At 41.7% G+C, this 23,197-nt stretch overlaps 1 protein-coding gene across 1 annotated transcript; it reads right to left on the reverse strand.

Moving 5' to 3' along the window:
• Positions 1-18,203: 18,203 nt before the first annotated feature.
• Positions 18,204-19,087, reverse strand: AHSP (alpha hemoglobin stabilizing protein). The gene is made up of 3 exons (XM_032431216.1): positions 19,020-19,087; positions 18,772-18,850; positions 18,204-18,549 (listed from the first exon to the last, which is right to left on the reverse strand). The coding sequence occupies exons 2-3, from the start codon at positions 18,844-18,846 to the stop codon at positions 18,346-18,348; spliced, it is 279 nt and encodes a 92-aa protein (XP_032287107.1). The 5' UTR covers positions 18,847-18,850; positions 19,020-19,087; the 3' UTR covers positions 18,204-18,345.
• Positions 19,088-23,197: the final 4,110 nt, after the last annotated feature.

The raw sequence follows: 23,197 nt of genomic DNA on the forward strand, positions 1-23,197 counted from the left end.
TATAACATGCTACATTATATACATATATAGATATATAAATGTATATAATATGTATATAATATATAAAATAAAAAGTAATACAGTAAAAGGAAATAAAAAAAATATAAAATATACATAAAAATAAAGAATTAGAAAGGAATGAAAAAATAACTTAAAAATAAGAAAATATGTGAAAAAAATAAGAAAATATCGAATAAAAGCACATTTTTGCTAGATATTATTTTCCCCTAGAGCTGAAGCTTTGCAGCCATCTATGATCACTAAACTGGGTTCGAGGGAATTGTTTGTGCTGATCTCTGGGGGAGGGGCCCATTGTCCTGATTCTAGGTGGGGCTGGGTCATTCCTGGATTTGGGACCCTTGGGGAGGAGAACACCTTGCATCCAGAACACCCCAGACGCCAACAGCACAAAGACACAAGATGTTTCACTCATTCAGCATCCTGGGTGATGTGGGGGTTAAAGCAGAGTGCTGAAATATGGATGAATGCCCTCCACTTCCTTTATCAACACTAACTTAGAGGCAATAGAAACAGGAGGGGAGTAGGTACAGAAAGAGGCAACAAGCATGGGCGATGGATCACATGAACACACAGAAAGGCTCTCTGGGTGCTTCCCCAGGCTTTCAACAATTCAGACCACTCTCTTTGAGACTCACCACCTGCAGAAACAAGCCATTTCTTCCCTTTATCATATATCACGTGATCTCCCATGATCTCAATCCAAAATCATGAGATCTCATCCAAATCTCATGAAATCTCAGACCCAGCCTTCAAGATCTAGGACAAAAGCTCATGAGATCTCTGGCTAAAGCTCCTGGACTCTTGTAAGTACCTTTCACTTCCTAGCAGAGACTGCTTTGTGCTACTTCAGTAGGTAGGGATGGCACATACAAAGATTCAGCACAACTGCCAATATTTGCAGTTTCACAAATGCTCCCAGACACGATTTGCACAAAGACACAAGGTGTCTCACACCTAAATCCCTGGTGTTTCAGCATCCTCCATAACGTCGTGGTAACAAGGTAGCATTGAATTCAGGATGAATAGACCCTGTAGCCTCTTATTCACACTAAAATGGAGGTAATAAAACAGGAGGGCAGGACAAGAAGACAAAAGCACTATGCACCCAAGCCGGACATTTGAGCACACAGGCAGGCTCCCTGAGGTTTTTCTCATGCTTTCAACACGTTAAAGCTGTCTGTGTGTGTCCCACCCCCAACACCCCACCAAAAAAGATGTCACCTCTTTCCTTAGCCAGATCTCATGTAATCTTGTGGCAAATCTCACCAACTTTCAGGCTTCCTCTCATTAAACTTGGACCGATTCTCAAAAGATCTCTGGATAATCTTGCCAAACCTTGTATCTCAGTCAAAAATTCCTGAGATGTTGTTACAAATCTTGTGGATCTAGGACCAAATCTCAGGAGACCTGGGGAGAAATCTCCCAGGAATTGACAGGGTTGGGAACCCCCTAGCTTCCACTCCTGTGCACTGGGACATTCCAGGATTGGGGATTCCTGGGAACACCTGGCATTCCACAAATGCCTCCAGATGCCATTGTGATGTGGAGGTAAAAAAGGAGCACTGAAATAGGGATGGATAGGCCTCTAGGTCACTTACTGACACTGCCTTAGAGATGATAGACACTGGAGGTCAGTAGGTGCAGGAAGAGGCAATAAGCATGGGAGCTAACTCATCTGAACACACAGGAAGGTTCCCTGGGGGCTTTCCCAGGCTTTTGACATTTCAGGACAGCCTGAGACCCCCATCTGCAGAAACAAGCTATCTCTTCCCTTTGGAGATCTCATGTGATCTTGGGGCAAATCTTGTGGATCTCATCCAAATCTCATGAGATCCTGGGCCCAGCCAGTGAGACCTAGGGTCAAAACTCCTGAGATCTCTGGCCAAATCTCTCTGGGTGCTTTTCCAGGCTTTCAACATTTCAGGACAGTCTGTTTGAAACTTGCCACCTGTAGAAACCAGCCACCTCTTCCCTTTGCCAGAACTCACCTAATGTTGGGGCAAATCTCACATGACCTAAGCCAGAGCTCGGGAGATCTCATCCAAATTTTATGAGATCTCAGGCCCAGTCAGGGAGATCTAGGGCCAAAACTCATGAGATTTCTGGCCAAAGCTCCTAGGCCCTCCAGAGAACCTGGCATTCCCTAACTGAGCCTCCTTTGTGCTCGTGAAGTAGGTAGGGCTGGCACATTCCAGGATTGGGCATAACTGCACATATTTGTGGTGTCACAAATGCTCCCGGAAGTGACCTGCAGGAAGACAGAAGTGATCTCATTCCTATATCCCTGGTGTCTCAGTATTCTGGGTGAAAGGGGGTAACAATGTAGCCCTGAATTCAGGATAAATAGACCCTTGGCCTCTTATTCACACTAAATTGGAGGTGATAGGAACAGGAGGGAAGGAGGAAGTTATATGCCCTGGAGCTGGACACCTGAGCACACAGGCAGACTCCTGGGCACTTTCCAGGCTTCCTTTCTTTTTTTTTTTTTAATTTTATTATGTTATGTTAGTCACCATACAATACATCATTGGTTTTTGATCTGGTGATCCACGATCCATTGTTTTCGTATAACACCCAGTGCTCCATGCAGTACGTGCCCTCCTTAATACCCATCACCGGATAACCAATCGCCCCTCCCCCCTCCCCTCTAAAACCCTGTTTATTTCTCAGAGTCCATAGTCTCTCATGGTTCATCTCTCCCTCCAATTCCCCCCCCTCATTTTTCCCTTCCTTCTCATAGTGTCCTCCATGCTATTCCTTATGTTCCACAAATAAGTGAAACCATATGATAATTGACTTTCTCTGCTTGACTTATTTCACTTAGCATAATCTCCTCCAGTCCCATCCATGTTGATGTAAAAGTTGGGTATTCATCCTTTCTGATGGCTGAGTAATATTCCATTGTATATATGGACCACATCTTCTTTATCCATTCATCTGTTGAAGGACGTGTCTGCTCTTTCCACAATTTGGCTATTGCGGACATTGCTCCTATGAACATTGGGGTGCATATGGCCCTTCTTTTAACTACATCTGTGTCTTTGGGGTAAATACCCAGGAATGCAATTGCTGGGTCATAGGGTAGCTCTATTTTTAACTTTTTGAGGAACCTCCACACTGTTTTCCAAAGTGGCTGTACCAACTTGCATTCCCACCAACAGTGTAAGAGGGTTCCCCTTTCTGCACAACCTCTCCAACATTTGTTGTTTCTTTCCCTGTCCATTTTTGCCATTCTAACTGGTGTAAGGTGGTATCTCAATGTGGTTTTGATTTGGATTTCCCTGATGGCTAATGATGATGAACATTTTTTCATGTGTCTGTTAGCCATTTGTATGTCTTCTTCAGAGAAGTGTCTTTTCATATCTTCTGCCCACTTTTTGACTTGATTATTGGTTTTTTGGGTGTTGAGTTCGAGAAGTTCTTTATAGAACTTGGATACCAGCCCTTTATCTGTAGTGTCATTTGCAAATATCTTCTCCCATTCTGTGGGTTGCCTCTTTGTTTTGTTGACTGTTTCCTTTGCTGTGCAGAAGCTTTTTATCTTGATGAAGTCCCAGAAGTTCATTTTTGCTTTTGTTTCACTAGCTTTTGGAGATGTATCTTGAAAGAAGTTGCTGTGGGCGATGTCAGAGAGGTTACTGCCTATGTTCTCCTCTAGGATTTTGATGGATTCCTGTCTCACATTGAGGTCTTTCATCCACTTTGAGTTTATCTTTGTGAATGGTGTTAGAGAATGGTCGAGTTTCATTCTTCTGCATATGGCTGTCCAATTTTCCCAGCACCATTTATTGAAGAGACTGTCTTTTTTCCATTGCATGTTTTTTCCTGCTTTGTCGAAGATTATTTGACCATAGAGTTGAGGGTCCCTATCTGGGTTCTCTATTCTGTTCCATTGGTCTATATGTCTGTTTTTGTGCCAGTACCATGCTGTCTTGGTGATCACAGCTTTGTAATATACCTTGAAATCGGGCAACTGATGCCCCCAGCTTTGTTTTTCTTTTTCAACATTTCCTTGGTGATTTGGGGTCTTTTCTGATTCCATACAAATTTTAGGATTGTTTGTTCCAGCACTTTGAAAAATGGCATTGGAATTTTGATCGGGATGGCATTGAAGGTATAGATTGCTCTGGGTAGCATAGACATTTTAACAGTGTTTATTCTTCCGATCCATGAGCATGGAATGTTTTTCCATCTTTTTGTGTCTTCTTCAGTTTCTTTCATGAGTGTTCTGTAGTTCCTAGAGTATCGATCCTTTACCTCTTTGGTTAGGTTTATTCCAAGGTATCTTATGGTTTTTGGTGCTATTGTAAATGGAATCATTTCTCTAATTTCTCTTTCTACAGTTGCGTTGTTAGTGTATAAGAAAGCAACTGATTTCTGTGCATTGATTTTGTATCCTGCCACATTACTGAATTGCTGTATGAGTTCTAGTAATTTGGGGGTGGAATCTTTTGGGTTTTCCACATAAAGTATCATGTCATCTGCGAAAAGAGAGAGTTTGACTTCTTCTTTGCCAATTTGAATACCTTTTATTTCTTTTTGTTGTCTGATTGCTGTTGCTAGGACTTCTAGTCCTATGTTGAACAATAGTGGCGAGAGTGGGCATCCTTGACGTGTTCTTGATCTTAAGGGAAAGGCTCTCAGCTTTTCTCCATTGAGGATGATATTTGCTGTGGGTTTTTCATAGATGGATTTCATGAACTTGAGGAATGTTCCCTCTATCCCTATACTCTAAAGAGTTTTAATCAGGAAAGGATGTTGTATTTTGTCGAATGCTTTTTCTGCATCAATTGAGAGGACCATATGGTTCTTTTCCCTCCTCTTAATAATGTGATCGATCACATTGATTGATTTGCAAATGTTGAACCACCCTTGCATCCTGGGCATAAATCCCACTTGGTTGTGGTAGATGATCCTTTTAATGTATTGTTGGATCCTATTAGCTAGGATTTCGTTGAGAATTTTGGAATCCATATTCATCAGAGATATCGGTCTGAAATTCTCCTTTTTGATGGGGTCTTTGCCTGGTTTGGAGATTAAGGTAATGCTGGCCTCACAGAATGAGTATGGAAGCTTTCTTTCTGTTTCTATTTTTTGAAACAGCTTCAGTAGAATAGGTATTATTTCTTCTTTGAATGTTTGGTAGAATTCTCCAGGGAATCCATCAGGCCCTGGACTCTTGGTTTTGGGGAGGTTTCTGATCACTGCTTCAATCTCATTACTGGTTATTGGCCTATTCAGGTTGACAATTTCTTCCTGTTTCAGTCTTGGCAGCTTATAGGTTTCCAGGAAGGCATCCATTTCATCCAGATTGCTCAGTTTATTGGCATATAGTTGTTGATAATAATTTCTAATAATTGTTTCTATTTCCTTGGTGTTAGTCATGATCTCTCCCCTTTCATTCATAATTTTATTAATTTGGGTCCTTTCTCTTTTCTTTTGGATAAGTCTGGCCAGTGGTTTATCGATCTTAATTCTTTCAAAGAACCAACTTCTAGTTTTGTTGATCTGATCTACTGTGTTTCTGGTTTCTAATTCATTGATCTTTGCTCTAATCTTAATTATTTCTCTTCTAATGCATGGCTTAGGCATTGTTTGTTGCTTTTTCTCTAGTTTTTTAAGATGTAGGTTAGTTGGTGAATTCGGGATTTTTCTATTTTTTTGAGTGAGGCTTGGATGGCTATGTATTTCCCCCTTAGGACTGCCTTTGCAGTATCCCATAGGTTTTGGACCAATGTGTTTTTGTTCTCATTGATTTCCATGAATTGTTTAAGTTCTTGATTTCCTGGTTGGCCCAAACATTCCTGAGCAGAGTGCTCTTTAGCTTCCAAGTGTTTGAATTTCTGCCAAATTTTTTCTTGTGATTGAGTTCCAGTTTTAAAGCATTGTGGTCTGAGAATATGCAGGGAATAATCTCAATCTTTTGGTATCAGTTGAGACCTGACTTGTGACCCAGTATGTGGTCTATTCTGGAGAAAGTTCCATGTGCGCTCGAGAAGAATGAGTATTCTATTGTTTTAGGGTGGAATGTTCTGTATATATCTATGAGGTCGATCTGGTCCTTTGTATCATTCAAAGCTCTTGTTTCCTTGTTGATTTTCTGCTTAGATGATCTGTCCATTGCTGAGAGTGGAGTACTGAGGTCTCCTACAATTAACGTATTGTTATCGATGTGACTCTTTATTTTGGTTAACAGTTGGCTTATGTAGATGGCTGCTCCCATGTTGGGGGCATAGATATTTACAATTCTTAGATCTTCTTGTTGGCTAGACCCTTTAAGAATGATATAGTGTCCTCCTGTGTCTCTAACTACATACTTTAGTTTAAAATCTAATTTGTCTGATATAAGAATTGCTACCCCAGCTTTCTTTTGAGGTCCGCTGGCATGGAAGATGGATCTCCATCCCTTCACTTTCAGTCTGGATGTATCTTTAGGTTCAAAATGAGTCTCTTGTAGGCAGCATTGGATGGGTCCTGTCTTTTTATCCAATCTGCAACCCTGTGCCATTTTATGGGAGCATTTAGGCCGTTCACATTGAGAGTGATTATTGAAAGCTTTGAATTAATTGTCATCATGTTGCCTGTGAAGACCTTGTTTTTATAGATTGTCCCTGTAAATTTCTGTTATATATCACTCTTGGGGTCTTTCTCCTTTTATAGAACCCCCCTTAATATTTCTTGCAGGGCCAGCTTAGTGGTCACATATTCTTTCAGTTTCTGCTGTTCTTGGAAGCCCTGCATCTCTCCATCCATTCTAAATGACAGCCTTGCCAGATAAAGTATTCTTGGCTGCATGTTCTTCTCATTTAGTACCCTGAATATGTCTTGCCAGGCCTTTCTGGCTTGCCAGGTCTCTGTGGATAGGTCTGACGTTATTCTGATGTTCCTCCCTCTGTACATAAGGAATCTCTTCTCCCTAACTGCCCTTAAGATGGTTTCCTTGGTTCTAAGATTTGTGAGTTTTACTATTACAAGCCAAGGTGTTGGCCTGTTTTCCTTGATCTTGGGAGGGGTCCTCTCTGCCTCTAGGATGCGAATGTTTGTTTCATTCCCCAGATTAGGGAAGTTCTCAGCTACAATGTGCTCAAATACATCTTCTAGTCCTCTCTCTCTCTCCACTCCCTCTGGGATTCCAATTATTCTGACATTGGAACGCTTCATGGTGTCACTTATTTCTCTGATTCTATTTTCATGGACTCTGAGTTGTTTTTCCCTGGCCTCCTCTTTACCTTTTTATCTATTATGTTGTCTTCCAGGTCGATTATTCATTCTTCTGCCTCAGTTACCCTAGCTGTTAGATTATCTAGATCGGATTGGATCTCATTGATAGCATTTTTAAGTTCTGCCAATTCAGCTTTCATTTCTTCCCTTAGAGACTCTATGTTGTCATTAATTGATTTCTCCATTCTAGCTATTGTCTTCACAATTGCTAGCCTGAATTCCATCTCCGACATCTTGGTTATATTTGCATCCATTTGTAAATCTGTGGCATAAGTCATAATCTCTGAGTCTTTTCTATTTTGGGGGTTCCTCCTCCTAGTCATTCTGTTCATGGGTGGTTGAGGGAATATGTAGAGTTCAAATTATTGACCAGAACCCAAGCAAGATGCACCTGTTTTCTAGGGACCTTAGGGTTGCCGGCCTCTTGTTTTCTCAGCCTGTCTTCTGGGGAAGCGGCCTGCTGTGCTGTCACTCAGGCAACCCTGTTTGGGCAGAGTTGCCCTGCACCCTGGGGCGGAGGATGGGCTCAGTGGGAATCAGTTTTTTGGGGCTTTTGTTCTCTGGTGGCTTTCCCTGGCGGCTTTCCGCCTCTCTTCCTCGAGTCAGAGCAGAAGAGACCATTTCCAACCCTCTGCCTCAGAGCAGAGAGACCACAGTCTGTTCCTCAGTGAGCTCTCCAGGCCACACTGTCTCCGTTTCTGTCCGTGCTGCTATAAACTGCAGTGTCCTGGGTTGTGCGCCCCTCTGCAGTGCTCCCAGTCCTGCCTCCAGGTCGGGGCACGTCTCTGCCCTTTGTGCTTCTAAAACTGCCAGCCACTCCCAGTTCCCACGTGCAACCCCACCACTCCGGTTTCCACCCCGGGGGCTGCCCTAAAGTCCTTTCCCCGCCGTTAGTGGTCTGCGAGTCTGTACCCGGTACCCAGCGTGCGAGGCTATCACTCTCCGGTGGTGTAGGATCCCCACGGCCAGGCTCCCTCCCACTGTCGTTATCCTCCAATATCTGCCCTCGGAATCACGGCTCCCTGCTTCGTACCTTGAAACCAACCGCCCGCGATATTCTGTTTGTAGAGATCCAGATCTTCTTACATCTCAGGCTGATTTCGTGGGTGCTCAGAGTGGTCTGGTAGATATCCAGCTCAATTCCAGGGACCAGTTGAAATAGGGTCCCCTACTCCTACGCCATCTTTTCTTCTCTCCCTAGCAGTTTCATTTTAATGTATCTTGGAAAAGGTCTTTTTGCACTGAGATAATAGGTGTTCTATTAGCTTCACGGACTTGTATGTCCAAGTTTTTGGAAGTTTTCAGCTTTTATTTCTTTAAATAAACTCCTCTCCCTCTCTTCTCCTTCTGGCACATCAATTATTCTTATATTTACCTTTCTGATTGAATCAGATAACTATCATAGTGTTTCTTCACTTTTTAAAAATATTAGTTCTCTCTCCTTTTCTAACTGAATTATTTCTCAATTCCTATCATCCAAGTCACTTATTTTTTCCATCTGGTCTGTCCTGTTACTGGTGCTCTCTATTGCATTTTTACATTTTTTTCTTTGAATTTCTCAGCTCCAGAATTTGTTTAGTTTCTTTTTATAATTCCAATCTCCTTGGTAAAGAACTCCTTATGTTCATTGATTTTATTCTTTATGTTCATTGAATTATCTTTCTGAGTGTTCTTGTAGCTCACCAAATTTCTTCCTAACAGCTATTTTGAATTCTTTATCAGATAGATTGCAATATACCATACCTTTACATTTAATCACTGGAGAATTATTATTTTCTTTTGGTGATAGTATATTTCCTTTATTTTCCATAGTGTTTGTAGGAATGAACTTCTGCTTTCACATATGAAGTAGCAGACCCTTCCTTAACTAAGTTTTTATGTCTTCTTTGGTTCTTACAATTCAACAGGCTGACCATTAGAAACCTTTCTTTTGTATTCCAGAAGGTGGTGTTATAGCTCAAGTTTATGATTTCTCTCTTGCTCACATTTCTTGGCCTATTATCTGAGCACCTTCTGTGTCTTCTGGAGTTCACTCTGGCAGATATACTTGCAAGCACACAAGGAGCTGACAGCAGAGTGGGGGGAGTTGTGGGTTTAGCACATAGTGCTTTAGGAGTGCCCACAGCTGGTGAGGGTACCCTTGAGTGGGGTACTACCAAAGGTTTGAGTGGACGTCTCACTGAAGTCCTGAAGTAGATGGCAGGAAATGTTTCTTCAATGCCCTTTGATATACTTATCTGCTTTATTCCCTTTTTCCTTCTTTCCCATAGTGGTCCTCAGAAATCCAGGTGCTCCTGGAAAGAAATGGATTTCTCCAGGAGCAACCTGCACAACTAGGATAGCCAAGCAGTCACTCACCACTTTCACTTTCCACCTACTCTGTGAGACAGGTCACCACTTTCCACCTCTGCTGCCAGAGAAGTGGCAGCTGCTCTTGCCAAAAGTCCACCCCTGTAGTGTTGCCCTGGGAGAGGTGCCCCCTTGGCGAGTTCCTCTCTCTCATCTGTGTCCACACTTGTCCTTATCCTGCTCCAATGGCATAATGGAAATCCCCCTTAGGCAGGCTGAACTTCCACAAATTTTCTCTTGTTTGTGGGTATCTCCCATTTTTGCAATCTCCAGGTTCTTTTTCCCCCAATTGTGGTGAGTGGGGGTGGAGCAGGTTTGCTGACTCCTTTGGTTCTGCAGGCTTTACCGAGATTCTCTTTATTTTCAGATGGAGAGGTGGGCTAGAAACCTCTTGGATTCTTTGATGTAATGCGCAGTGGCACATTTGTTCAATTATGGATGTCATTGGTTATTTTTAAAGGGCGGAGAGAAAAGAAGAACACCTTACACTGCCATAATGATGACTTCACTCCTACAAGTCTGTTCACACTACTTCTAACTCTAATCCATTACCACATGGGTAATTCTTAACTTTCCCCCTTGACTGTCTCTCAATTCCCACTCTAACATTGAAAAACCAAACTCCAACCATCTATTTATGTGTTTGTTTAATTCCAATGTGCATATATAACAGTATCAGAATTATTAACAGGCATTTCTGTGGGAAATAATTTTGTCAACTCTATCATGTCCAAAGTCACTTAGGTTAACACCTTTTATTCCCCCATCCCCTTAGTGAGGCTGTCTTGTACATTTGTAATACATTTGGATTCTCTTGTCATGTTCTGTATTCTTTCCTGCAATTCTTTAGACTTATCTAACTAATTTTTCTTTAAATTTACATACATTACAGTACATTCTTTGTGTCATAAAGTTCTATGGATTTTGAAAAATTCATAATGCCATGTATCCACCATAACAGTATCATACAGAATAGTTCCACCACCCAAAGAAATCCCCTATGCTTCAGAATCAGAGTCACAGTCAGGTTGTTTTAGTGTAGGGTGATGATCAGAGTCAGGTTCAGGGTAGGGTCAAGGTCAAGTTGAGGGTCAATTTCAGGTAAGGCTCAAGGGAGAGAGGAGGTCAGAGTTAGTGTCAGGTTACATCAGAGTCAGTTTTGGTAGATGGTAATAGAGAGGGTGAGGATGAGAGTGTTTTTTAATGTAGGTTTTATTATTATTCAAGTAAGGTGAGGCCAATAAATCAAGATATGATTACCATTAAAAAATATTTTGCTGGGTTGCCTGGGTGGATCAGTTGGTTAAGCGTCTGCCTTTGGCTCAGGTCATGATCTCAGGGTCCTGGGATTGAGCTCCGCATCAGGCTTCCTGCTTAGCAGGGAGTCTGCTTCTCTTTCTCTGTCAAATAAATAAATAAAATCTTTAAAAAAAAAAGATATTTTGTTACTTGCAGCTCCCAAGAGGAAAGGGCATGGCATGTCACACAGAGCCACATGGGGAAGCACTGGGGTTAGTCAGGAAACAGAAAGAGTGAAGGCAAAGCATAGACTTTATTACAGTTTTCATAGAAAGGAATGGGCCAGATAGGGTAAACAGGCTAAGCATTAGCTAGTTTGAATAATTCCAGTGGGTTCTGAGGCATAAGGGCTGTCCCAGGTTGTCTGGTACCTGGCGCTGGGATGATTAAGGCAGAGGAATACTGGGCAAGAATCTAAGAGCCTTGTGAAAACCCAGTAAAGGAGGTAGTTGGGAGGCATGGACTTTGGATTGGTTGGTTTGCATATGAAAAGCATGCTACAATGGAAGTCATTTGCTATCTGTAGGAGTTAGCTAGTCCAGGGAAGGGCAGTCTCTCTCAGGTCAGCAAAACTCCAATTCAAAGTATCATAAAGTACAGAAAATTGTAAAACATGATTAATACAAAGTGTCAGGGATGGCAAGGATTAGGTTCAGGGCAAGGTTCTTATGGTAATGATCAGGTTGAAGGTCATGGTGAGGGCAAAGGTAAGAGTAAGTGTAGCACCAGGGCAAAAGTCAGGTTCAGAATAAGGTTTAAATAATCAGGGTCAGCATAGGTAAGGATAAGAGCTGAATGTAGGTCAGGTTCAGGGTAAGAGTCAGAGTCAAAGTCCCAATCAGGGTAAAGGTCATGGTGAGTATAAAATTTGGGGTAAAGGTCAGAGTTAAAATCCGGGTGAAGGTAGGTCAAGGACAAGTTAAGTATGAAGATGATAATCAGACTGAGAGATCAGAGTAAGAGTCAGGGTCAGGGTGATGTTCAAGGTCCTGGTCTGGTTGAAGGTCACCTTGAAGCTTCAAGGTGAAGACAAGAATCAGATAGTATTTATGTGAGGACCAAGTTTCAGAGTCAGCATGTTTGTTATGGTCAGAATCAAGGTGGAGTGATAATCAAGGTCAGGATGGTGGTCATTGTCAGGGTCAGTGTGAGGTAAAATTTCAAGATCAAGGTGAAGATGAGAATTAGAATCACTGTCAGGATGAGCTTCAGGATCAGAGTCTGGGTGATGATCACAATAAGGATCAGCATTTTAATCATGGTAAGGGTATGGAAGAGTATGAGGGACAGAGTGAGTGTCAAGTAAAGGTTAGGGTAAGGAGGAGGGTCAGAAGAAGGATCGGGGTCAGATTCTGATATATTGTCATCATAAGGGTCAATGTGAGAGTCACAGTCAGGATCACGGTCAATGTGAAGGCCTCCTATATTAGTGTGGATGAGAATGTGAGTTGGTATCAGGGTGAGCACTGGGGTCCAATCAGGGTAAGAATCAGCATCAGAGATATGGTCATTGGCAGAGTCAGTGGCTTCTGGGTGAAGTTAGTGTCAGAATTGAGTGAGGGTAAGTGTCAGGTCAAGGTCAGGTTCATGATGAGGGTCAGAATGGTGTCAGGGTGAGAGTGAGGGTGAAGGTCAGGTTTAAATTATGGATAAAATGAAGCTAAAGTTCATAGTTAGGATCAGAGTCAGAGTCAGGGTAATGGTCAACGTGAACTGCAATATCTTAGTGAGGATGAAGTTAATGATTAGGGTCAGAGTTATGTTCATGGACGTAGTGAGATCCAGTTATCTGAGTGTCAAAATGAGGTTTTAGTTAGGTTGACAGATTAGGTGAAGTTCAGAGTGCAAGATAAAGGTAAGTATGAGGGTGAGGATCACATTAGGGTCAGGTTCAGGAACATGGTAAGGTTTAGAAACAAAGTTATTTCTAGAGTAAGAATCAAGGTATGATTCAGAGTATGAGATCAGGTTCAATGTCAAGAGAAAGGTCAGGTAATCAGGTAAGTTTAAGGGTGAAGATCAGTGTCAAGTTCAGGGTGAGGGCCAAAACAAATTGCTGGGTCATGCTCAAGGTAAGGGTCATGTTCAAGGTAAGTGTCATGCTCAAGGTCAGATTGAGAGTCACTGTGAGTGTCAGAATGAAGATGAAAAGTCAGGAATATGAGGCAAATATTGAGAGTCATGCTCAGGTTGAGAGTCAGGGTCAGTTTCAACATCAGAATCAGAGTGCAGTGCCAACCTAGGTCAGGGTGAGGAAGGGTTAGTGTCACGGTCAGGCTGATAGTCTGGTTCAGGTTCAGCATAAGTTTCAAATTCAAGGCTCTTTCTCGGACATAATGAAGATATGTGTAAGGGTCATTGTAGAGTCAGGGTGAGGTCAGGGTCAGGGAGAAAGTCATGGTCAAGTCAGGGTAAGTAGAGTGTGAGCATCAGAGTCAGGGTCAGGTAAGGGTCAAGTTTATGGTCATGGTGAGGTTAAATTCAGGGGCAGGGTGGAGGGTCAAATTGAATGCTGGTGTAGGGTTAGCTTCAGGATCAGAATATGGATGAAATTGAAAGTAAAGGTGAAAGTGAGGGTCATGATGAACATGACACAGAGTGTCTAAATGAGAATTAGGATCAGAGTCAGGGTGAATGTCATGATCAGACACAAGGTGAGAGAGAGCATCAGGGTAAGGTTTAGGTATACAATAGAGATAGTGTCAGAATGAGAGTCAGAGTCAAGGTGACAGTGAGTATATACCTCAGAGTCAGAATCATGGTCATGATCAGTATCTAGATCAAACTGAGGGTCAAGGTCAGGGTCATGGTGATGAAAAGTGTGAAAGTTGAGGTCAGTGTGAGCATCCAGTAAGGGTAAGAGTGACATAGAGGTTCAGTGTCAGTGTGAAATTCAGGGACATGGTGAGGGTCACCATAGGATCAGCATCAGAGTATGGTAAGGATCATAAGAAAGTCACTAGCACAGTCAGTGTTAGGTTGAATATCAAGTCACTGTTAGAGTCACAGTCAGTTTGAGGAAGCAGTTGAGGGTCAGGGTGAGGATCAGAGTCATGTAGTGTATGAGGTTAAGGGTCAGAATCTAAGTCAACACAGGGTCAGGCATGAGTCAAAGTAAGGTTTAGGGTCATGGTGATTATGTATGTCAGAGTAAAAGTCAACTTCAGAGTTATTGCCTAGGTCAGGATATCAGTCCAGGGTCAGAGTAATCAGAATCAGGGTCAGCATCAAGTTCAGGTCAAAGACCAAATTCAGTTTAAATTTTGAGGGGTGGAGAATATAGAGTCAGTGTTGGGATCAAGTCTGGGTCAAAATCAGTTGAAGATTATGGTCACGGATAGGGTGAAGATGAAGTTCAAGGACAGAGTGAGGGTTAGATTCAGAATCCAATTCAGGGTCAGGATCAAGTTGGTCAGGTTGAGTATGAGGTTCAGAGTAATGATCAGCTTGAGGGTCAGTATTAGGGTGAGTGTGAAGGTCTCAAGAGTAAATTTGAATATCAGTATTGGCTTAGATTTAGGTTGAAGGTCTAATAAAAGTCAGGTGTATGGTGAAATTGAAGAAAATGGATCAGGTGTACAGTGAAGTTAAAGATGAGGGTCTGAGACAGATAAACTTTAGGATTGAAGTCAGGGCTTGGGTGAGGGTCAGTATAAACATGATTCTTGGTGATAGGATCAGGCAGAGGATGAATGTCATGGTCAGGATTGAGAATAGGGATATAGTGGGGTTGAGTCTGTTTCATGTTCATAGTCAGGGTCTTGGTGAGAGGCAGGTTCAGGTAAGGGTAAGGATCAGGTTGAGGGATAGGGTCAGTGTCAGGGTGAAAGTCAACATCAGGAAATTTTGATAGTTAAGGTCAGTGTCAGGGTCTTGGTGGTAGTAGTGTCAGGATCAGCTTCAGGATCAAAGTCAGCACATTAGTGTCAGGTTGATGATCAGGATCAGGGTGAAGATCAAGTTAAGTGTTGGGTTCAGAATCAAAGTCAGCATGAATGCCAGAGCCTTAGTAAGGGTCTATGAGCGTCGTGGTCACGGTCACAGAGTCAGCAACATGTTGAGAGTTAAGAGTCATGTCATGGTTAGGGTAAGGTCATAGTGAAGGTCAATTTCAGGGTAAGGATCAAAACAAGATCCAGGTTGAGAGTCAGGGTCAGAATCAGGGTGAAAAGTAAGGTCAGGTAAGGTTCAGGGTCTAGTTAGACATCAGGATCAATGTGAGGGCAGGGTCCTGGGATGGAGCCCTACATCCGGCTCTCGCTCAGTGGGGAGCCTGCTTCTCCCTCTTCCTCTCCCTCTGCCTGCTGCTCTGCCTCCTTGTGCGCACTCTCTCTCTCTCTCTCAAATAAATAAAATCTTTAAAAAAAAAAAAAGGAAAAAGGAAAAAAGAAAATGAGAGAGGTCAGCATGAGGGTCAGGGACAATTTGGGAGAGTGAGGGTGTCTGTCATTGTCAGAATCAAGGTCAAGTAGGACTGGGTGTCAGGGTCAGGGTGAGATTAAATGTGAGGTTAAAATTCAGAGTCAGCCCTAGGGTCGTCAATGTTAGGGTCAGGATAAGAGCAGGGTTATTGCTGTAATATTTCATTCTTCTGTTTACAATCTTACTTCCAGCATTAATTCAGGTACTGCTGTCAGAACAATAGAAACATTATTCTTCCTGCTAATTTTGGTTTATTTTTCTGCAGGAATAGTAATGGATTTGGGGTACTCACTGGCACAGTAATTTTAATTGTATTTTTATGTACCATCAGATCCTGATGATTCACACCTCTGAAAAGTCAAAATATTCCAAATTTTATGCCTTTGTAGATTTACAACCAGTGCTTGGGTGATAGGAATGCAAGAACAAGGAGCCTGGGTGGCTCAGTTGGTTAAGCGACTGCCTTCAACTCATGTCATGATCCTGGGGTCCTGGGATTGAGTCCCACATTGGGCTCCCCCTGCTTTGCAGGGAGCCTGCTTCTCCCTCTCCCTCTGCCTACCGCTCCCCCTGCTTGTGCTGTCTCTCTCTGTCAAATAAATAAATAAAATCTTAAAAAAAATAGTAATGCAAGAACATGTAGTACAGTTTTAACAGGTTTCTGTCCTTAAAAAAAAAAAAAAAAAAAGTCTTGCAACTTCTAAATTTCAAGCTTATGGAATGACTGGAATAGAATTTAGACGTTGAACTTCCCATTCCACTACAACATACCTGATAAATGATCATCTTCCTTTGAGCATTTGAGAAATGGCTAGCTAGCAACTCCCAAGGTTAGATAGTTTCAAATTTATGGAAAATTTATCATCATTAATTGAGCCAAAATGGCTTCTGACCATTCTTTTCACCTTCATACAGCAACAGACTAAATCTAATACTTTTTTTCATATGGCTCCTCAGTCTGTCTCCTCCACTTATGCACAGTAGTGCAGGTCTTTCTGCAAAAGTAATGCTATGACCACTGTCCCATCTGAGCAGACCCTGGATCCCATTAACAGGCTGAAATTTCCTGAGAGGCACAGTGGGAAGGCCCTGGCCTCTACCTGGACCACCAACCACACCTCAAAGGTGCTCACTGCCTGATTCCCAGGAAGGCTGCAACTCTCTTGATGGGTCCTGACATCCTCACACCCTAAGTTTGGAATGATGGCTGGGGGCACTGGGCTTGTTCCCTTTGGACCCTGTGATGTAGGAAAGACAACATTAGGGTTCAAAGCTGATGGCCAAGAAAGAATTCTTGAGATGTCTTTGGTGCAAAAAGGTGATTTTATTAAAGCATGAGGATAGGACTCGTAGTTGGAAAGAGCTGCAATGGGGTCAGAAGTGGCTCATTATATACTTTCAAGTTGGGAGGGGGCTGGGGATAGCATAAGTCTCTAAGGAACTTTGGAAGCAAGATTTCTAGGACTTTGAGGGGTCTAGCTATTGTTGGGAAAGGATCATTTATTACCGGCTAATAAAACCTTAGTCATGAGACCCTTCAGATGTATATTGGTAGGCCATGTGCTTGGGGGATGATTGCCAACACATATCTTGGGGGGTTTAGAGATAAAGGAAATTTCTAAAGGAATTTTTATATGTTAAAGTAGACTTACAGGATGGGGGGCAGGGTGGGCAGATCCGGCGAGGATTGCCTTTTGCCCTTAGCAAAGTGTCAACATGGAGGCCGTTGAGTCCCTAGAGGAATGCCACTCTGCCTGTTTTAAGGACTTGTCAATGGGCTGTAGGTAGTAAGAAAATTTAATTTAATAATTTTTCTTCTGCCTTTGTTTCCCACATCACCTGAACTAGACTAACGAGGCCCCCAAACCAAACCAAAATCAGAGGTAGGATCTGAAGGGAAGACTTGCTGAAGGTTGGAATGAGAAAACAACCCCTCTCACCACCAAACCTTTCTGGATAAAGAGAAAACAGGAAATGACAGGGAGAGCTCCTTGCTCCCTCCTGCCAGCCCAGGCTTTGGGCAGCCTCTGATTCCCATGCCTCGCCCCTAGACCAGCACTTCCTGCCCCTTCCCCACCTCTATCCCTCCTCCCCTGCTCACTGGTGCTGGGCACCTCTGATGCTTTCCGCAGATGTCACAAACCTTGTGGGATATTCCTCTAACACCTTCATTTCATTTTTTTAAACACTTGTGAGCCTGACCCCACCGTGATTCCACCCTGCAATGAATAGGTTTACAAGGTTTAGAGGTTGAAGAGAAAAGAAGTCTAGGCCAGGGAATGTCAGGAAATGGTTGGGGCCTCAGAGGCAGGCAGAAATCTTGCTTCCCAAACCTGGGATCTGAGGCTGAGGGATTATAGAGCCAAAGGTTTTCCTACCTGAAAACTAAGGGATGTATTGAATGGTTCCCAGGATCCTTTCCAATTCTAAATCACAACGATGCTCCAGGGAGGTATTCTCTGGTATTAGAGTCATTAGTTCCTAGAACTTTGTTCAAGCTGGGGCTAAGGGAAAGGAATTGGAAAATTGAGGTGGGTGGCCTCTTGATTCCACCTAGCGTAGGATGAACAAGACTGGGAGTCTTCAACAACTTTCTTCTAGACAAGAATGCCACAGGGCCACAATTTCTGGAGAGCTTTTTTTTTTTCTTTTTTTTTTTTAAGACCCCTCCCCCAGCACTTTCTCTTTAGTCTCTGCCTGCCTGGCCTCTCCTTCAGGCTATTTTAATACTGCCCAGTGGTTACCTAAGGCTGCTAACCTCTGCTCTAAAGAAATTAAATATCCAAGATCGTATCTAGGAAGCAGAGTTAAAGGAAAGGGAACCAAATGCCTCCGCAAGTCAGGGACCAACAACTGAAAAAAAAAAACAGAAGAGCCAGGAAGACCAGCAAACCAATTTGGTCTTTATTGAGGTGTCAGGGTAGAGTACTACCATGAAGGAGCAGAGCCTGAGCACTTGAATAACACAGAGGCAGGATTTAATGCAGGCCTGGGTATTTGGGCTAGGAGAAAGGCTGTGGGTGATTTAGGTGCTCAAAAGGTCTTCAGGAATGCCTTATACTTGGCCAGGAAAGGGGCGGACAGAATAGTTAGCTCTTGCTGAAGTTCCTGTAGAGCCCTCTCCTGCTCTTGCTGCTCCCCCACCATCCGCTTCCTGTAATAGTTGATGTAGAAGTCCACCCAGTCATCCACCATAGTCACCATGGCTTCTTCAGGGATGGGAGGATTAGGGAAGACCTGTAGGGTGAGGGGATAGCAAGGGAGAATGTGGTCAGCAGTGTGATTCAGGAATAATTCACAAACTCCAACATCCTCCTTTCTCTGATTTGTATCCCCTGTCTCTAATTGTTTCCATCAACTGTACCACTGCTCTCCCAGCTCCAAATTATTCTCTCTTCTCTGCCCTCACCCACCTGCCAAGAGTCTAGGCCTGTCCTTTGAAACAGTGCCCGGGCTTACCTGCTGATCCAGCAGAACACTAAATTCCTTCATTCCTGTAGAAATGAGATCCTTATTGGCCTGAAGAAGAGCCATCTGCCTAAGTTAGAGAAAGAGATAGAATTTAAGTATCCTTTTTCCTCATTCTTGGGTATTTCCCCCAATTCCCTCATTCCCCTTAAAGATCTCTGGTGCCTTGCAGGACCACCTCTCCAACACCTTTCAAATCATGCCCCTCTTGAGATCACATTTCTCCCAGGTTGGCTCACCTGCAGGTCTAACAGTGCTATGTATGTCTCACCCACACTTTCCAGGGTATGTGGGTCCCTCTCTGAACTAAATGTAGGCAAGGAGTCAAGTATCAGCCTAAAAGGGAAACGCCCTGCATCTAGGTCCTGAAGGAGGGTGATAGGTCAACCAGGGGATGGGAAGGAGGGAGACGTTTCCCTGAAGTTAAAAGATAACAAGGCCAAGAAAAACAGATAAGTGGGGAGACCCAGAAAACCAAACCCAGGACAGATCTTTGCCATCTGCCCCACATCCCAGTATTCACTCTCCAAAAGTAAAATTCAGGCCAACAAAACTAATATTAATTGACTCCCCATGACATGACAGACACTTTTTTCATTTTATTTTAACTCCGGTGTACTTAACATGCAGTGTTATTAGTTTTAGGTGTACAATATAGTGATTCAACAATTCCATATGTCACCCTGTGCTCATTAGGACAAGTGCACTCCTTAATCCCCATCACCTGTTTCACCCATCCCCCTACCCACTTCTCCTCTGGTAACCATCAGTTTGTTCTCAGTAGTTAAGAGTCTGTTTCTTGGCTGGTCTCTCTCCCTCTCTATCTCTGTCTCTCTTTCCCTTGCTCATTTGTTTCCTAAATTCCTCATATGAGTGAAATCATATAGTGTATTTCTCTGACTGACTTATTTCACTTAGTTCCACTTATATTCTCTAGCTCCATCCATGTCGTTGCAAATGGCAAGATTTCATTCTCTATTATGGCTGAATAATATTCCATTTATATATGGTAATTATTCTCCAATTCATAGATGATACATTATAGCAGCTACATTAATCATTTGTGTCAGGCACTGTTTTAAGCATGTATTAAGGTATTTATCCTTATAAAAAAATCCAACTGGGCAGAGACTAATAGAAGCCACATTTTGTGGATGAGACACCTGTAAGATATGGGAAACTGAACTCTACCAGGCTGTGCTCTGTAAGAATGGAGACACATTTGGGGCGCCTGGGTGGCTCAGTTGGCTGAGTGTCCAACTCTCAGTTTCAGCTCAGGTCATGATCTCAGGGTTGTGAGATGGACCCCCCCCCCATTGGGCTCTGTGCTCAGTGGGAAATCTGCTTAAGATTCTCTCCCTCTCCCTCTGCCCTCTCCCCACTCGAACTCTCTCTTTCTCTCTCTAAAATAAATAAATAAATCTTTTTAAAAAAAGAATGGAAACAGATTTGTCTTGTCCTCTACCATATCATCAGGTATTCAACAAAGCAGAAATACTCTTTTCTTTTTAAATATTTTCCTAATGTTTTCCATTTTTAGTAGATTTTTTCAAATTTTGAAATCACCAAATGCCAACTGAAGTAAGTGCTTTGAAACAATTGTTTCAAAACAATACAAAAATGTACACTGAAAAAGTCATTTTTGTTTCCTCCCCCAACAAAGTTACCAGCATTAAAGATGTATTTATTTCCTGTCACATCTTTCTCCATTCAAAAACCAACATTCATAGGCACCTACATACTCATAAAGGCTTTGTTGATTTGCTTTTTTGTTTATAGCATGTTCTTAATTAACATACAACAAAATTGATTTCCCTTTGTGTACATTTATGAATTTTATTACATAGATTCATATAACCACTACCACAATTAGGACACAGAATATTTCTATCACCCCAAAAAGCTCCTATATGCTACCCCTTTGTAGTGACCCCCCACTCCCATACCTAAACCTTGCCAACCACTGATCTGTTCTCCATCACAACAATTTAGTGTTTTTGAGGATGTCCTATAATGGAATTATACAGTATATAACCTTTGAGAGTGGTTTCTTTCACTCAGAATAATGCCCTTAAAGTTCATACAATTTGTTGCAAGTAGCAGTAAGTTGTTCCTTTTCATTGCTGAGTATGCATCACATGGATGCACTACGGTTTGCTCATTCATTCACCCACTGAAGGACATCTGGATTATTTGCAGTTTGAGGCAAGCATGAATAGAGCTGCTATAAATATTTGTGTACAGATTTTTGTGTGAACATGTTTTCATTTATCTAGGGTAGAAAATATTTGTTATCACTAGGAGAAAAAATTGCAATACAACCTGACAAGGAACATGTATACAGAATTTATGACAAACTCTTATATTTTGATAATAAGACAATCTAGTCTTTTAAATTGCTAGAAGACTAATATAGACATTTCACAAAGAAGATATACAAATAGCCAATAAGCATATGCAAAGACATTCAACATTATTACTTATCAGGGAAATACAAATTAGAGCTACAAGGTGATACCGCCACATGGCCACTGCAATGACTAAAATTTAAAAAGGCAGATTAAGTGTTGGTGAGGATATGGGAGGAATAGAATTCTGATACATTGCTAATGGGAGTGTAAAATGGTGCAACCACTTTGGAAAACAATTTGACAATTTCTTATAAAGTTCAACATACACTTACCACAGGACCCATCAATTTCACTCCTAGGTAGAGTTCATGAGAAATGAACATACATGTCTACAAAAACACTTAACATGCAACTACAAATGTTCACAGCAGCTTTATTCATAATAACCAAAAAATGGGAACAACCCAAATGTCCAATAACCACTGAATAGATATACAGATTGTGGGTATATTCATACAATTATATACTACTCAGCAATAAAAAGGAACAAACCAATGGTCCTCATGACAACATGGATGAATCTCAGAATAATTATGTTGAGCAAAAGAAGTCAGACATACAATAAAGAGGAAAAAATGGGAATAAAAAAGACATGAAGCGGGGAGGTGGGTGGGGAGATGGGTGAAACAGGTGAAGGGGATTAAGAGTACATTTATCCTGATGAGCACTGAGCAATACATGGAATTGTTGAATCATTATTTTGTACACCTGAAAATTAATATAACACTGTATATTAACTACACTGCAATTAAAATTTTTTGAAAAAAGAGAAGCCAGAGATAAAATATTATATACAATATAATTCTCTATGAAATTCTCGAATAGGCAAAAATAGTCGATAGTGACAGAAAGCAGATCCAAACACAAGAGTGGAGATTAAAATGCAAAGCTGCCCAAGGGAAATTTTTTGGACAACAGAAATATATATATCCTGATTATGACAAGCAGTTCCATGCACTGTTAGCAGGAGTGTAAATTGGTAAAGATTTTTAGAAGGATAATTTGACAATACTTGTTCAAATTAAAATATGCATATGCTTCAATCCAATGATTCTGCTTTGAACTCTATTTTAAAGAATTATTCAATTCAATGCACAGAAAGGCCTGTACAAGGAATTTGCCATAATAATAATGAAATTATTTGTAATAATGAAAAGGCAGAAAAACCCAAATGCTCATTAATATGAGGAGTCATTAAAGAAATTATGGCATATTCATACTATGGCATGACATGCAGCTATTAAAATAAATGAGATAGATATTTATGTGCTGATATGAAAAGATATCTAAGATAATGTTAAAAAGGGACGTCTGGGTGGTTCAGTCAGTTGAGTGTCTGCCTTTGACTCAGGTCATGATCCCAGGGTCCTGGGATCGAGTCCCACATCAGGCTCCCTGCTCAGTGGGGAGCCTGCTTCTCCCTCTGCCTGCTGCTTACCCTGCTCGTGCTCTCTCTCTCTCTCTGACAAATAAATTTAAAAAATCTTTAAGATAATGTTAAATGAACCACAGAGCAGACTACCCTATAGGAGTAAGGATTAAACATAAAACTCTCTCTCTCTCTCTCTCTCTCTCTCTCTCTCTCTGTGTGTGTGTGTGTGTGTGTGTGTGTGTGTGTGTCTAGAATAGTAAACAATGTTCACTTGTGGGGATTGATTAGTATTTGCTGGGAAATGGAAAAAGGAATAAATGTCAAGGAAGAAATTGACCTTACCTATCTATGTTATTGTTTGAATTATTTCACAGAAAGAATGCATCCTTCTATTATTTTTATAATTCTTACAAAGAATACAAAATTTAAAAGATAGAAAGAAGATGGTGTAGTTCTAAAATCATTAGCCTCAAATTTAAATCCTGCCTCAGAGCCTAGAAGAACTAGGCCTAGCAGCTGTTCACTAAATATTTGTTGAATGAGTAAATAAATGAATGCTTTTGCCGCTTTTCAGCTCTGTGACGTTGGTGAAGTCACTTCCCATATATAAATTTCAGTTTCCTTGTTTGCAAAG

The sequence above is a fragment of the Phoca vitulina genome, unplaced genomic scaffold (assembly GCF_004348235.1).
Source record: "Phoca vitulina isolate PV1807 unplaced genomic scaffold, GSC_HSeal_1.0 scaffold45, whole genome shotgun sequence".
Classification (NCBI taxonomy): Eukaryota; Metazoa; Chordata; class Mammalia; order Carnivora; family Phocidae; genus Phoca; species Phoca vitulina.